The sequence below is a fragment of the Cricetulus griseus genome, chromosome 7 (assembly GCF_003668045.3).
Source record: "Cricetulus griseus strain 17A/GY chromosome 7, alternate assembly CriGri-PICRH-1.0, whole genome shotgun sequence".
Classification (NCBI taxonomy): domain Eukaryota; kingdom Metazoa; phylum Chordata; class Mammalia; order Rodentia; family Cricetidae; genus Cricetulus; species Cricetulus griseus.
Genome location: NC_048600.1, coordinates 112937988 through 112954742, shown reverse-complemented (window position 1 = coordinate 112954742; position 16755 = coordinate 112937988). Strand labels below are relative to the sequence as shown.

At 43.0% G+C, this 16755-nt stretch overlaps 2 protein-coding genes across 4 annotated transcripts; both read right to left on the bottom strand.

Moving 5' to 3' along the window:
• Window positions 1–3224: 3224 nt before the first annotated feature.
• Window positions 3225–10422, bottom strand: LOC107977280 (keratin-associated protein 4-11-like). The gene is given in 5 exon segments (XM_027427765.1): window positions 3225–3595; window positions 3598–3800; window positions 4401–4467; window positions 9979–10111; window positions 10114–10422. Coding segments are annotated over 5 exon segments (1083 nt in total).
• A 5461-nt stretch (window positions 10423–15883) lies between these two features.
• LOC113836910 (keratin-associated protein 4-2-like) lies at window positions 15884–16531 on the bottom strand. 3 transcript variants are annotated; one of them, XM_027428190.1, is made up of 3 exons: window positions 16320–16531; window positions 16170–16274; window positions 15884–16124 (listed from the first exon to the last, which is right to left on the bottom strand). In XM_027428190.1, exons 1-3 carry the CDS (start codon window positions 16529–16531, stop codon window positions 15884–15886), a joined length of 558 nt encoding a protein of 185 aa, XP_027283991.1. The 3 variants fall into 3 exon arrangements, with proteins under 3 accessions (XP_027283991.1, XP_027283992.1, XP_027283990.1); XM_027428191.1 differs by having other exon boundaries at window positions 16170–16244; XM_027428189.1 differs by having other exon boundaries at window positions 15884–16531.
• Window positions 16532–16755: the final 224 nt, after the last annotated feature.

Sequence of the window (16755 nt, the reverse complement as noted above, 5' to 3'; positions counted from 1 at the left end):
ACTCCTCTTCCTTGAGCTGCATTTGCCAGGCATTTGATCATGAAAAAAAAAATGAATATACTTAGAATTGACTATACATCTCATACTTGCTTTTCATGGTCCTAAAATTACTTTAAAATTTTAATTGTTTTATAATTATGCAAGTTATTTTTAGGTTCCGAAATAATTTTTACAAAATGAAGTCTTGCTTTTGTCTTTCTTGTCTGCATGTACTCTCTCTCTCTCCTCTGGGAATAGAACTTGCTTTTGATTGGCACATGCTGTGTGTACATACTTGCTTTTGATTGGCGCATGCTGTGTGTACATACTTGGGAGGTACACAGCAAATTCTTGGCTCCTGTGCATGTTGGATAATAATTAACTTGGACTAATTAGCATATTGACCAACTTAAATGTTTATTAGTTTTTAAATTGAAGGTTGTCCTCACATTATTATTTTAATACAAGTTTGTACTTACTGCCAGCTTATTTGAGAACTGTTCTTACACTATGCACACTTGGTTGCAGTTTGCTTTGGTTCTCTTAATGCACTGCAGCAATGTGTTACTATTTATTCTATAGGAGTGGTTTCAGATAGTTCTCATTGCATTTCAGCCATACAATACTCAATTTTGTGGACATCCCATAGTTCATCTGGATAGTCTTCTACTGAGAAACATTTGGGTTATTCCACGTTTTCTTATAAAAATGATTCTCTGCATTTGAAAGCAAGTTTTACTTTGTTTTGGTTTGGAGCTCGCTGCCAAGTATAAGCTCTGCCTTACAGAGTAATTATTTCAAATTCAGCCAGTTTTTCTTTGTGTTCTATCGTTAGTTGCACAGTATATTGACTTTCATTCCAATTCTTGCATCTCCTAGAGCTCCTCAGCCTTCCTAATGCTGCAACCGTTCAATAACAGTTCCTTGTGTGTGGTGACCCCCTAACCATAAAATTGTTTCATAACTGTAATTTGGTACTAGTAGGAAACATAATGCAAATTTTTTGTGTCTTCCGATGGTCTTAGGAGACCTCTGTAAGAGCATCATTTGAGCCCCCCAAGAGGCGACACCCACAGGTTGAGATCCATTGTCCTAGAGCTTTTGATTTAAGGTTTACTCCATATTTATACATTTAGATCACCATCGGCATGGTAATGGATCTCACTTTGTCTCATTCAATGCCTTTTGTGTTAGATTTGGCTCATTTAGTTTTTACCCTAAACAAATAGCTGAGGTTTATGTCCATTTTGTCCCTCATCCATGGGCCTGCACTTCTGGCTTCCTTTCCAAACTACAGCATGCCATTTACTCTCTTGAATGGAAAGATAGGATATGTCATTAATAAAGATATCCCTTTGAGGGAATATGTCCCAGTTTTCATCTAAAGTGGAACTCTAAAATTCAATTTCTTGCATATGAATAAAATTCCAAGCAAAAATACTATGTACAAACTGAAGAGGACATTTTACTTTTTGTTTTATTTTTATTTCATTTTATTTTCTGTATATGGGTGTTTTGTCAGCACTTATGTCTATGTACCATGTGTGTACCTGGTACCCACAGAGGCCAGAAGAAGGAGTTGGATTCCTTGCAAATGGAATTATAATCGGTTGTAGAGCCACCATGTTGGTGCTGGTAATCTAACACAGGTCCTCTGGAAGATCAGCCAATGCTTTTAACCATTGAGCCATCTCTCCATCCCTTAGAAAAAATGATTAAAAGGGATCACATCAGATACTTTATTGAGAAACTCCATTATGGTGTAGACTCTTAAGTGCAGGGTCCTGTGCTTGTTGGCTCCCACTGTTGCCTCAGCACTTACAACAGGGGCTGCACTGGAAGCATTCACTAGATGCTCTTTGAATGAGTGTATGAAGAGCCTGGAATCTGAGAGGGTCAGTGGCAGCAGGCTCGCTTTTCAGCAGGCCCACATGTCAGGAGGACATGAAAGCAATCACCAGGAACTCTGTGGGGCTTCCCTGATGAGGACAGCAGCCTTCAGTTGGCCGCAGTTTACAGCACACCATGTTCAACTCGTCTGTTTTCCCTGCTGGATCTACCCTCTCTTCTAAGATATGATTCTGTCCTCCATATGTATCGGGATTTGAAAACTTACTATCAAAAGAAAAGGTCACTCATAGTGAAGTCCTATTCTATTTCAAGTACATTTTAATCTGATACTGGAACATTCCTGCTATATTATTTTCCAATTAATATGTGAGGCTAGCATACAAACAACCGAGTTTCATCCCAGCATAGGTGTCAATGTGCTTTGTGCTCAGACTGAAGCCCTACTCTCCATGGAGGCAGAAGGACTACAGGTCTGCAGCACCTGGATCCCAAAGATGAAAGCTATCTGGTGTGAAATGTGAAGCACACATTATGTTGTTCATAATTTGACATTCCTGAAGTCCTGCAAGCATTGCAACTTTTCACAGCTTTTCTCTTTCCCCCAAATTGATTACAGTGCTAAATAATTTGTCCATGGAATAGGAAGACACCTGGGGAAAAGTCAGTGACTCATGGAAGCTGAAAAGCAAGAAAATTTTCTTGTGTGCTCTGTAGGTGTAATACACTTGGTGTGTGTGTGTGTGTGTGTGTGTGTGTGTGTGTGTGTGTGTGTGTGTGTGTAGGCCAAAGGCCAACCTCCAATCATTCAGCAAGGTCAGTCCATCTTAGTTTTTGAAACAGAGGCTCCCTGGGACCTAAATTTCACATATTAGGCTAACCTGGTAGCCCAGCAGCCCAGGGACTCACTTGCTCTGCCTCCCCCGCACTGAATTTATGAGTGTGTGCCACCACCCCTGCCTTTTTACACAGATTCTGATTATTGAACTTAGGCCCTCACACCTGTGCAGCAAGGGCTTTACTGACAGAAGAGTCTTCCAACCCCCAAACACACTTGTTTAGGAAGAGTAGACACCATCTTAAAAGAGTAACAGTCACACTGAATTTTATTGCTGAAAAATGGGAACTTTCCTTTGGTACAGAAATATATTAGATTATTCCAACCTCAAAGTGCTATAGAGAGGGCATGAGGAGAAGTGTTTTTCCAGTTGTTCGTTGACTGAGCAAAACTTGTTTCCAGGTGAAATCCAGATTCCAGACATCACCCATGGTCTGGCTGCTCATTGGACTCATGACGTTAATTTCACAGCATCAATCCACTCCCTGTGTTTTGAGTTAAAACACATACACAAAATATCTGAATCTATAGAGGGTGAAGGGGATCCATGGCAAGGGTCTCAACAGCAAGGGATGGCACAGCACATGGGGCGGGGGCAGGTGGAGATGACACAGGTGGGGCGGTAGCAAGTGCTGTGGCAGCAGACCTGACCACAGACTGGACGCAGGCAGCAGCAGGGGCGGCAGCAGCTGGGCTGACAGCAGGAAGGCCTGCAGCAGCTGGGGCGACAGCAGGTGGGCTGGCAGCACACAGACTGACAGCAGCTGGGTCTGCAACAGCTGGACACACAGCAGCTGGGTCGGCAGCAGCTGGGACGGCAGCAGCTAGGATGGCAGCAGGTGGGCTGGCAGCACACAGACTGACAGCAGCTGGGTCTGCAGCAGCTGGACACACAGCAACTAGGGCGGCAGCAGGTGGGGCGGCAGCAGGTGGGCGGCAGCAGGTGGGCTGGCAGCACACAGACTGACAGCAGCTGGGTCTGCAGCAGCTGGACACACAGCAGCTGGGCCGGCAGCAGGTGGTCCTGCAGCAGGTGGTCTGGCAGCAGCTGGGCTGGCAGCAGCCTTGGCCACAGCCCTCCTCAGAACAGACAGAGCCACAACAGGAGTTGACCATGGTGTCAGAGGTGGAGGTTCTGATTAGTAAGGGAGTAAGAAGTGTAGTGAATCTGAAAATCCCCTTGCTGCCTGTCCCCTTTTATATTCTGCTAAGGGTGCTGTGACCATGACCTGGAATATTTCCAAGTTGTTTTTCTTTTCCCTGAAGAAATTGACATCATTAAGTCAGATCATTGGTTTGCCTTTTTAAATACTTGAAGATGAAGAAAAAGAAGATTTCCTTTTCCTGGTGCATTAAGATTGTCTAATCTGTTTTTTTGCCATAGAATTGCCTTCCCTGTTTCCTTGTTTGTCCACCCTGCTTCTGGTGTGGGTCCATCCTATGGGTTTGGTCACTGCGTATGCTTGTGGTTTGTGTATCACTCATGATGCTGTTTAAGCCAATGTGTCTCATTGTGCTCACATCTCTTTTGATGTCAAAGGGAAGCATGATGATAGCAGGGAAATGGGGGGCGTGGCTTATCATTGTGAGATAGCTCCCTGAGAACTATGAGAAAGAGCATCTTGTCTGTGAGTCATGGATGCTCATTAGATGGTGGGCTGTCCAGACTACCTCCAAGAATGCGGTAGAAACGATACTTCCTTTACCTAGTTTCAAGCTGTCACCAATGACTCACTGTTTTAAATAGGAAAAGGCCTTTGGGGCCACCTTGATGGCACTCTCACTGGCCCAGTATGGGGCAACTTGAATACCAAACAAATAATGGCAGCAATGGATTTCAACACATCAAGTGAAATATGAATAATCAGTCTAGACTAAGACTAAGTAGAGAAATAGAAGAAGGCCAGAAGCTCTCCACAACAGTGGAATGGTGATGAGTTAAATGGGAAAGGATTAAGGGTGTTACAGAGTCTCTATATCCATGGTAATAAAACTTGGTCAGGGAAATCTCAATGAATCCTAAAATGATTGGATAAAAGTTTGACCAGGAACATGACATTTGTATATTTCAAAACATTTCTCAATTTAAAAATGGAAAAATACAAAGTTACTGTTAAAGAATTCTTAATCTGGGGATCAGCATTGGTTTTAGGGTTGTAAAGATGGCTCAGTGCTTGCTCTGCCAGAATGAGGACCTGAGTTCAACCCCTAGAAGGTACTCCAAGCGTAGTGGAACATACTTGTCACCCCAGCACTGCGGAGGCAGAGACAGGTGGAACCCTGGGTTTGCTGGCCAATCAGGCCAGTGAATGGTCATGTCTCAAAATCAAAGTGATAGACAGTATCTGAAGCATGATATCCAAGGTCATCTTCTGGTCTCCACAAACACGAGCACACATTTGCATCTGCACACACATGAGTGCAGACACGTGTGTGCATGCACACATGCTCGTGTGCGCACACATGTGATAAATGCAGTCACACTTGGAGAAGACATCTCATTTATTGTTCCTGTCAAAGGCATAATTCGACTGTAGCTATAAGGAAACAGAAACATAAGATAAACAAACGCTGAGGCATTCTGCACACAATGACTAGCCCATCCTCTTTAACTCTGTCAAATCTTCTAATACAGTGACAGATGGAGGAAACGCTTCAGATTTAAGAAAATCAAAGACATGGAGTATCTAAGTGTAATGTATAGCTATGAATAGAAATTCCTCTATAGGATGGTATTGACAACATTTGAATATGGAATGTGAATTAGGCAATAGATAATAGTATTGTATAGCATATAATTTAATTTTATATCTGTATTGTGGTTATATAAAAATGTCCCTAGTTTTAGGATGCACATACACACATATCCATGTGTTATACATCTGACTGTACATTCACGGGCCTTTGTTCCTTCATTAATTCCTTCATTCCTTCCCTCCCTCTTTTCATCCATCCATCCATCTACCCACCTGACTCCTTATGTGTCTATCTAGACAGAAATCAAGTGTGGTAAAATGATAAGTCTCGGTGAAAACAGTATAGAATGAGGCAGTCTTTGTGTTATCATAACAACTGTTCAGTAAGCCCGATTCTTTTCAAAAATAAAAGTTTATACACATAAAAGGACCTGGGAATAAAATTTCTATTTAATGGTTACTGGGTCAAAACAGAAAGAAAGAACTTAGAGACTTCCTAGAATTCAATGAAAATGATTGTATAGCATACCCAGACTTATGAGACATAATGAAAATGGCTCTAAGAGGAACAATCATAGCAATTAGTGCCTACATTTAAAAAAAAAAAGAGAGATCTCATACTAGTGACTTAAAAGCAAACCTGAGAGCTCTAGAACAAAAAGAAGAAAGCACACCCAAAGGTGTAGACAGCAGGAAATAGTCAAACTGAGAACTGAAGTCAATAAAATATAAACAAAGAGATAAATACTAAGAATCCATGAAACATAGAAGTGTTTTTTTTTTAGAAAATAACAAGATAGAAAAATCCTTATCCAAACTAAAACACAGGGAGAGAGGATATCCAAATTAACAAAATCAGAAACAGAAAGGGGGGACATAACAACAGACACCCAGGAAATACAAAGAATCATTAGATCATACTTTAAAAACCTATACTCCACAGAATTGTAAAGTCTAAAAGAAATGCATAGTTTTCTCAATAGATGCCACTTACCAAAGCTAAATCAAATCAGATAAACAACTTAAATGACCTATAACCCTTAAGGAAATAGAAGCAGTCATTAAAAGTGCCCCCACTTTTCCCCCAAAAAAGCCTAGGGCCAGACAGTTTTAGCAGATAATTCTACCAGACTTTCAAAGAAGAGGTAATACCAATACTCCTCAAATTATTCCACACACAGAAACAGAAAGAACAATGGCAAATTCATTTCATAAGGACACATTTATCCTAATACCCAAACCACACAAAGGTTCAACAAAGATAGAAAATTATAGACTAATTTTCACTTATGAACATAGATACAAAAATACTCAACAAAATACTTGCAAACTGAACCCAAGAACACATCAAAAAGATCATCTGCTGTGATCATCCCAGAGATGCAGGGATGGCTCAACATATGAAAACCAGTCAATGTAATCCACCATATAAACAAACTGAAAGGAAATAAAACCAATTGATCATTTCATTAGATGCTGAAAAAAACCTTAAAAAAGTTTCAACACCCCTTCATGAAAATGTCTTGGAGAAATTGGCGATACATAAACCTAAATGTAATGAAGGTGATAGACAAAAAGCCTATACACCGCATTTAATTAAATAGAGAGAAACTCAAAGCAATTCTACTAAAATCAGGAGCAAGACAAGGTTGTCTATTCTCTATATATCTATTCAATACAGTACTTAATATTGTAGCTAGAGCAATAAGACAATTGAAGGAGGTCAATGGTATACAAATTGTAAAAGAATAAACCAAAGTAACATATTTGTAGATGATATGATATACATAAGCAACCCTAAAAATTCTACCAGGAAACTTCTACAGCTGATAAGCACATTCATCAATACAGCTAGATACAATGTTAACTCAGGAAAAAAAATCAGTAGCCGTCCTATATACAAATGACCAACAGACTGAGAAAGAAATCAGGGAAACAGCACCCTTCACAAACAGCCACAAAAATATAAAATATCTTGGGGTAACGCTAACCAAGCAAGTGAAAGACTTGTTTGACAAACACTTCAAATCTTTGAAGAAAGAAATTGAAGAGGATATCAGAAGATAGAAAGATCTCCTATGCTCATGAATCTTTAGGATTAACATCATAAAAATGGCCATTCTACCAAAAGCAATCTACAGATTTAATGCAATCCCCATGAAAATTCCAACACAATTCTTTACAGACTTTGAAAGGACAGTACTCAGCTTCATGTAGAAAAGCAAAAATCAATCAATCAATCAATCAATCAATCAATCAATCAATCCAGAACAGCCATACTTTGACATTTTAAAAAAGGATTTCCCTCCATGTGTTTTTAGTGCTTCACTCATTTTCAAGTCCCTGCAGTTATCCAAAGTGCTGATAGACTGCTGGGTTGGAGAGGGAGAGTGATGAGACAGACATCTTGATGGGGTGTGCATTTGGGGGATAGGGAGAAACCTGGCTCCAGGGAACCCCCCAGGAATCCACAAGGATAACCCCAGCTATGAAAACTGGCAACAATGGAGAGGGTTCTTGAACTGGCCATCTACTGTAAGCAGATTGGTGATTATCTTAATTGTCTTCAGAGATACTCTATCCAGTAACTGATGGAAGCAGAGGCAGACATCCATAGCCAAGCACTGGGCTGAGCTCCAGGAGTCTTGGAGGAGGGATTATGAGAGCCAGGAGTGTCATGATGGCAGAACCCACAGAGACAGCTGACCTGAGCTCATGGGAGCTCATGGACTCTGGACCAACAGTTGGGGAACTTCCATGGGACCGACCTAGGCCCTCTGCATGTGTGTGTGACCATTGTGTAGCTTGGTCTCCTTCTAAGATTCCTAGCAGTGAGGTCAGGACCCATCCCTGGGCCTCAGCTGGGCTTTGGAAACCTGTTCTCCATGCTGCATTACTTTGCCCAGTCTTGACACAAGGGGAGGAGCTTGGTCCTGCCTCAACTTGATAAGCCATGCTTTGCTCAAGCCCATGGAAGGCCTGCCCCTTTCTGAATGGAGAAGGAGGAAGAGTGAAAGGAGAGGGGCTATTTGGGAAGTAAGGACTTGAAGAAGAAGAGGGAGGGGAAATGGCAGTCAATATGTAAAATAAATGAAAAAATGTTATTTAAATAAAATAAAATTAAATAAAAAGTGTTGTAATGAATTACTATGAAAAGCTGAATGTCATTTAACTACTTGGTATGGAATCTCTTAAAATGTTCTTTCACATTTTTACTTTTCTTTTTTATATATAATTTAACTTTTCATGTTCATTGGTGTTTGGCCTGCATGTACGCCTTCGTGAGGGTGTTGGAGCCTCTGTAGCTGGAGTTACAGACAGCTGTGAGCTGTCATGTGGGTGCTGGGAATTGAACCCAGGTCCCCTGGAAGAGCAGCCAGAGCTACTGAGCCATCTCTCCAGCACTACTTTATTTTTCATTCTTTGAAATTTTCAGTCCTGTGTGTGTTGAGTTCTAGTCTTTGTCATTTCCTGTCACCCAGTCTCAGCCCTCCTCAGACCCAGAGCTTCCTCCTGACCAGCCCCCCTTCCTTCCCTCCTGCCTTTGCCTATGGGTGTGACCTACTGAGTTTAAGCAGGCCTGGCTGCATGAGCACTGGTAGGAGGTTATTTCATGTAACACAGGCAACTTATCAGCAGGTAAGCCTCTGAAGAAAGCAGGCGTCTCTCAGCCCTCATCAATGAAGCTTCTTTCTGCAGTAGACATGGGCAGTTAATGTAGAAACACCATCATCAAAGTAGGGGATAAGGGACTGGAGAGAACTCAGGTAAACTGGACATTTTATCACACATGGATGCACACACATGCACCATGCACATGTTCACCCACACACTTACACTCCCTGATCAGTAAAGATCACGAAAAAGAGAGTGGAAAGAGTGGAAAAGCCAGGGTCTTCTGGACGTGGCAGGTTGATGCACTCATGAGCTCACTGCAAATGACTGACTGCAGTTACTTCCTTTTTTCCCAATTTTTGACTCATTGAGTTGGACATTTTCTGAAGTTGTGAGAGCAGGGTCAGGAAAGTTTGGTATAGTTGGGCTTTGAGTATCATTTCTATTAACTGGAGGCAATCATTATAAAGCATCAGACACAGGAAAATTGGGTTTCTATTCCAACGAAATGCGTTTTATTTAGAGTAGCAGCAATAAGGTACAGAGATGTCACAGTTAAAGGGAAAGCAAGGTGGCACGTGAGATTTTCAGCTGTAAGGGTATAATCTGAATCTACAGGTGCTGGAGGCATTTCGGTTTGGTTAGAGAAATCCTGCACTCTTTAAAACATAACATTGTGTATTAATTATTTGAGAATTTTCATACACACCTACAATGTATTTTGATCACATTAACACCTCCACTCCTCCCCGTAACTCCTTCAGGATCCACTCCCACCTCCCTCTGCATTGATTTCTTAACCTCCAGTTTCATATTTTGACCTGAGACAAGGTAGAAGTCAACAAAGGCAGCTTTGCTGAGTCTGGGATATGGGCACACAATTGACAGGAGTGGCCTCGCTCAAGATGGCCAAGAGGTACACAAGGTCTATTTTCATAACCAAGGGGGTGGGGAAAATGGCTGTGCTCAGGAAAGGAAGGTCTCAGCAGCAAGGGGTGGCACAGCACATGGGGCGGGGGCAGGTGGAGATGACACAAGTGGGGCGGTAGCAAGTGCTGTGGCAGCAGACCTGACCACAGACTGGACGCAGGCAGCAGCAGGGGCGGCAGCAGGGGCGGCAGCACCTGCAGCAGGCTGGCAGCAGGGCCGGCAGCAGGGGCGGCAGCAGGGGCGGCAACAGCAGCTGGAACCACCACAGGAGGGTTGGCAGCAGCTGGAGATGCAGCAGCTGGGGCCGCAGCAGGTGGGCTGGCAGCAGGTGGGGCGGCAGCAGGTGGGCTGGCAGCACACAGACTGGCAGCAGCTGGGTCTGCAGCAGCTGGACACACAGCAGCTGGGCCGGCAGCAGGTGGTCCTGCAGCAGGTGGTCTGGCAGCAGCTGGGCTGGCAGCAGCCTTGGCCACAGCCCTCCTCAGAGCAGACAGAGCCACAACAGGAGTTGACCATGGTGTGAGTGAGAGGTGGAGGTTCTGGATGGATTTACAAGTGAGTGAGTTTCACGTTTTGTAGTCTCCTTGCTGCAGGTCCCCTTTTATACTCAGCTAAATTGTTTCTGTAATTATGAGAATACTATTCCTTGTTTTTGTTTACAGGATACAAATGGAAATTAATAGACTGCAGCTTTCTAGTAAAAACTATCAATATGCAGGAAATAATTACTTCACTTTTCTCTTGTTTCCTAGGGTTCCTCCATGAATCACCTCTTGTATTTCCCTTCAGCTTCCATATTACATGACCTCAGTCCCTGCTTGTCATATGACACGGCAGAGTCATCGCCTGTGCTTCAGTTCTCAACCCTACATGATTTCAGAGGGGCTCCTCATGGAGCTGGGATTCATGGTGATGAATGCTGGTGTCTGTCAGGAGCACCACTGGAATGAAAACAGGAAAGAAGGTCTCCTCTTTCAAATGTGAGAATTCAGGATGCCCATGATCCATGTGTGCATTCTAGGTGCCTACTGAGCTAGTGAAATTCCTAGGACATTTGTCAGTCTCAGAACCCTGATGCACCGTGGGATGGCTAGGCATGTCTCAGTATTTTGATGTCCTGAAGAATCATCTGGACTGAGATCTGTCTTTAGAATTGCACTCCAGGCTGAGCCAGACTAGCATACCCGGCAGTTTTAAATTCATTTTTCTGTAATATTAAGATATCTCACTGTTATACTTTATTGACATTTTACCAAAATATTTTCATATGTTCTAGAAGTTTTTGTAATCTTTTTAATTTTTAGAGGAAGTAAGATGATTATAAGACCTATTCCCAATTTTACATGTGCTTACACAGAAATTGCATTCATAAAGTTTGCATCAGACACCAGGATTCCAGAGAAATGCTGCTTTCAACCATGGCAAGAGAAACTTCTCAATACTGGGTGACAGCTAATACAGTGACTTATAGTGCCAAATAGGACATCTATATCACCACATCCTAAAAGAGCAGGTGGAGAGAATGTAAGAGCTAGAAGGAGGGATAGGGCTCTGTAAATCACCGTCTTCTGTACATGATGTAGCCCTTACACTCATGAACTCACAGTGTGTGTGATTAACTACACAAGACTCATACAATCACCATGGATGGGAGACAGTCTCATCCCTCACCAAGGAGCCACTCAGTTAAAGGCTGCTGGAGGAGGTGGAGTCATTTAGTGACATAACCATTGGCAAGTTTTCTGTGCTCCAGTAAATGACCCCCACACTCATGCTCAGGCCAGCAACCTCAACTGATCTCACTGGGTCACAAAAATAGATAAAGAATATAGGAGGGAGGCTAAGGAAGAAAGATAACTAAGTTCAGCGAGAGTAGGTAGGCATAAGAGAGGATAGCAGAAAGTGAACATATGATCAAAATATGTCATGCACATGTTGTATCAAAGAATACATTAAAAATTAATGGTGTTCAAAACAAACCTTCATACAATGATATGAATGTCTTTTAGGGCTACCAGAATTCAGGTCTAAAAAATTAATTAAGGGGGCCAGTGGATTGCTTAGCTGATGACAAAGGGTGGCTCTTCCTATCTCAGTTAAAACAATCAAGACAATCCCTCTCAGACATGCCCGAAGGCCAACCGGACCTAGATAATCCTTCATGGAGACTGTCTTCCTGGATGAATCTAGAATGCATAAAGTTGACAATTAAAACTAATCATGACAGCCACCTTCAAAAATAGTAACTTCTTTTATGTATTCTGGATTTGATTTTCAATCCACTAATGATTTTCGTGTACCAGTGCCACAGCAATTAATGTATTGAGTTAATTCGCTTGTAATAGTTCTCAAATCCAGTCTACTATTATGGCAGTATGCTAATGAACTCAAATATATGTGGGACAAAATGATACACATAATAGTAAGGTCCTCGCCCTGAGAATGTGGCTGGCTCCTGGCTAGACTCTATTGACACAGGAGTTTCTCTAGTCTTAAGATTATTGGGTTATGAGGTACACGTTGGTTTCCAAATACATTATATGTTTAGAGAGGAAGGAAAGAAAGAAGGAAGGATACAAGGAAAGATGCTCAAAATTTATGCAGCCAATAACAGAATATACTGAAACACAAAATACAGTCCAGTGAAATACAGATAACTGCATGACTTTGAATTCACTGCAATCCTTAAATGACCCCTGAGACACAGGACAATGCTTCACTTTAAATTATACGGGAGAATCAATGAGTGATACACATCTTCCTGATATTCATTGAAGAGAATGCTATGCTAAGATATTATTTTTAGCCTTAGGTAACATTTCAATAACAAAAACTACACACATGGAGAGCCTGTATTATATGCCAGACCCTGTGATACGTATATGACATGGATTAGGTCTTTAAATCTTGGAAAGACATAATGTATAATGCATCATCCATATTTTACAGAGACAGTCTGAGAGCTGAAGATGTCAATAGCCTTCTCTGCGTCACACTGCAAATAATCCAGGAGTTCTGACTCAAGCCATCTGACAAGAATAAAGCCCCCCTGCTCCTAGGCATGCTCTTCTACATTGGTTGTGAGAAAAAGCGGTCTTGGTATGTGACAGATAAACACATGTGCAAACACACACACACACACACACACACACACACACACACACACACACATACACGGTAAAATATTTAACCCATTAGAAGTTTTTAGTAAGATGGGAAATAGCTTTTAGTTAAGAACTTGTGGAAACAGTGCTTTATGACATCATCATAATTAGCTAGCCCTCAGAATGCAGATATGTCCTGTCTAAAAATAGATATGCTCAGCTTGGTTAAAATATCATTTGTATTTACTCTTGCTATTTCCCATAGGAACTGAATTCAGCTCTGACTGTTTCATCGGAGGACTCAGCAGGAGAGAGTCCATTTTTTTTTCCAGTCACTGAGTAGCTATAATGCATTTTACGTGACTAGTGAAAATGTCCATGGTGTGACAAATATTCCAAACAGAAATCAGCAGCAAGAAGAGGTACAGTGCACAGTGGTCGCTGGTGCAGATGACATAGGTTAGGCAATGGTACTGCTATAACAGAAGAGTGGGCCGGACGCTGCAGATAGCAGTAGGCCCATCTGCTGGAGCCTCGGCTGCTGGAACCACCACAGTTGGAAATACAATAGCTGGGCTGGCAGCAGCTTCCCATGCAGACAGAGCCACAACAGGAGTTGACCACAGTGTCAGAGGTTGCAACCCACGAGGGTTTCCAAGAAGATGAGGTTCTGAAGTTTAGACAGCTCCCACAGCCTCTTACTCATTGTGTGGAAATGCTTTCCTTATTTTTATTTCCTGACTAGATGAGTAATTGTACGTTTGAATAGCATTTACCCACTTATATGGCTTAATTTATTAGAAACAAAATTTTCTTGTCCAGTTGAAATAAATTCTACCGATCTGGTTTCCTCGTGACTCATGTTTGGTTCTGATTGCTTCTGGGGTGTGCTGTTTTCATCGCTCTCTCAGAGGGTTGTCATGTGAGTCTCTGTGTTTGAGATTACAGGCCTTTCCCTCTATGTCTGTATCCTGTACCATAGGACAGTTGGGTAGACATATTTCTTACCATGTATTTTTTTCACTAACCAATGGGAATGATGCCCATTGTTGTGGCATTTTGTGGGACAAAAGGCAAAGGTCTTGATAGTTCAGGTCATTTTTGAGTAACGAGGATACTAAAGTATACATGTGTAATGTTAATGATATCTGTGCCACTGGAAATGGATTTTGCCAGATGTTGAAGATTTGGTATCATTTTCCATATCCTTAAACACTGGCGAACAATTTTTCCGTGTAGTTAGTGTTATGGAAATGTCCTGTTCTTGTTCTCTCTCTCTTTCAAATATTGCTTTTTCATGTTTTGTTTTTATTTCAAAATATTTTCATACAACATAGTTTGAATACATTCTTCCCCTCTCCCAAGCCTTCCATACTTTCCACCTCCCTAAATACCCAACTTCATCCTCTCTCTCTCTCTCTCTCTCTCTCTCTCTCTCTCTCTCTCTCTCTCTCTCTCTCTCTCCTCTTGTGTGTGCAAAAAATCCAAGAAAGATGCCTTGTCTACATCCTAATGTGAGGCACAGGGCAAGTGGCTTTCTGCTCTCTGGGCGATTGTCCTCAGTGGATGAGGGTGCACTCATCCACTGTGTGCTGTGTACACGTCTCTTTCCTGACTCTGTGGAGGCCTAAGGTATTGACACTGAGCAACAGAGCAAAGGTTGAGCCACCTTGTCTCCAGGAGAGGTGTTCATACTCCAGAGCCTGCTGGAGACCAGAAAGGTAGCCTTCACTGATAGCAGATTTGGGCTTAGCAGTTTCTAGGAATCTGACTTGCGTCCATGATTGTCTAACAGATTGTGTTCGAGAGGATTTTTTTATTAGACTTTTCTTTTGGCAAAAATCCCTGGGTCAGTTGTGCTTTTAGTGAATCCTACATAGTTCACATACCATGAGGTAGCACCCTTTAAACACAGTTTCCTCTATAGTGAACACTGCCCTCTAGGACTCAGATACAGTAACAGGATAGCCTGGACAAATAAATAAGGATTAATAGATAAAATAATGGCGCAAAACTTGTAGAGAAAGAAAAATTTAAGAAGATTTGCAATTAAGTGGGAAGCGATCCAAAGGTCGCACCATTGATGGTGACCACCCATGTTGTGTGAAAATGGGCAGAAGGCCAGCAACACTGAGACTAGAAGACAGGGCTCTGAGATGGGTACTTCATGCGAGAAATGACCAGCATGGGAAGGAAGCCAGCAGAGCACATGTGAACAGGACACTACTGGATGGGCTGGCTTCCATCTCCACTGAGAACACGGGACTGAGACATGTTCAGAGAGTGCACATGGGAGCATATGGTTCCTCACTTCCTTCTCCCGCTTGCTCTGGTCTCAGAGCTTCTCCCTCTGACAGAGAAAGCTCTGGTAGAGAGCACCACATGGCTGCTCCAAGAAAACATGTCCCTGCACTACAGCAGGGCACACAGAAGGCACAGGTAAATTAATTTACTATGTGCTTTTCCTTATTTTGAGAGGTGCTAACCAAAAGCTGACAGCTGAGGGCAATTGAGGAGAAATAAGGAGATATGAGGCATTTGCATTTGGATGTCTAAAATTCAGATTTATTTAATATATAGAAATACTTCTATTACAGAAATAGGGCAGAAAATAAACATCAGAGTGGGAGTAACATGATAGATTAGAGAGAAATTCCAAATTCATTTTTATTTGAGAGTGAGAGAGGAGACAGAGAGAGAGAGAGAGAGAGAGAGAGAGAGAGAGAGAGACTGACTTGGTTAGGGAAGAAAGAGTGAGTGAATTTTTATTTTGAGGCCTAAATCAAGATAAAAGAGATCGGCCTCTCAGCTCACAGGAGGTCTACATCAGAAGTTCTGGGTGATGAAGAACAGGAGACACTGGGTGAGAGCTCTCAGCAGCAGGAACAACTAGAGCATGCTGGGCGGCAGCAGGTGGTCTGGCAACAGCTGGGGCGGCAGCAGCTGGAGATGCAGCACTGGGGTCTGCAGCAGCTGGACACACAGCAGCTGGGGCGGCAGCAGGAAGGCCTGCAGCAGCTAGAAATGCAGCAGCTGGGGCGGCAGCAGGTTGGCTGGCAGCACACAGACTGGCAGCAGCTGGGCCTGCAGCAGCTGGACACACAGCAGCTGGGTCTGCAGCAGCTGGACACACAGCAGCTAGGGCGGCAGCAGGAAGGCCTGCAGCAGCTAGAAATGCAGCAGCTGGGGCGGCAGCAGGTTGGCTGGCAGCACACAGACTGGCAGCAGCTGGGTCTGCAGCAGCTGGACACACAGCAGCTGGGTCTGCAGCAGCTGGACACACAGCAGCTAGGGCGGCAACAGGAAGGCCTGCAGCAGCTAGAAATGCAGCAGCTGGGGCGGCAGCAGGTTGGCTGGCAGCACACAGACTGGCAGCAGCTGGGTCTACAGCAGCTGGACACACAGCAGCTGGGGCGGCAGCAGGTGGTCCTGCAGCAGGTGGTCTGGCAGCAGCTGGGCTGGCAGCAGCCTTGGCCACAGCCCTCCTCAGAGCAGACAGAGCCACAACAGGAGTTGACCATGGTGTGAGAGGTGGAGGTTCTGGGTGGGTTTACAAGAAGCTGGGTTGGAAGGTTTGGAAGTGGGAGTCTCCCTGCTCACATCCCCTTTTATACCCTGCTGAGGGGCTGCTGTCCTCACATGCAGCATTCTTTCCTTGTTATTGTTAATAAACAGATGATTATCAAATTAGGCAAGTTTCTTTTCCTGGTTACAGGAAAAGTTCAAGGTGAACGGAAAACATGAT

What these genes read in the sequence shown, in the direction of transcription:
- LOC113836910 (XM_027428189.1), bottom strand. Translation starts at nt 16,531, where the DNA reads ATGGTCAACTCCTGTTGTGGCTCTGTCTGCTCTGAGGAGGGCTGTGGC.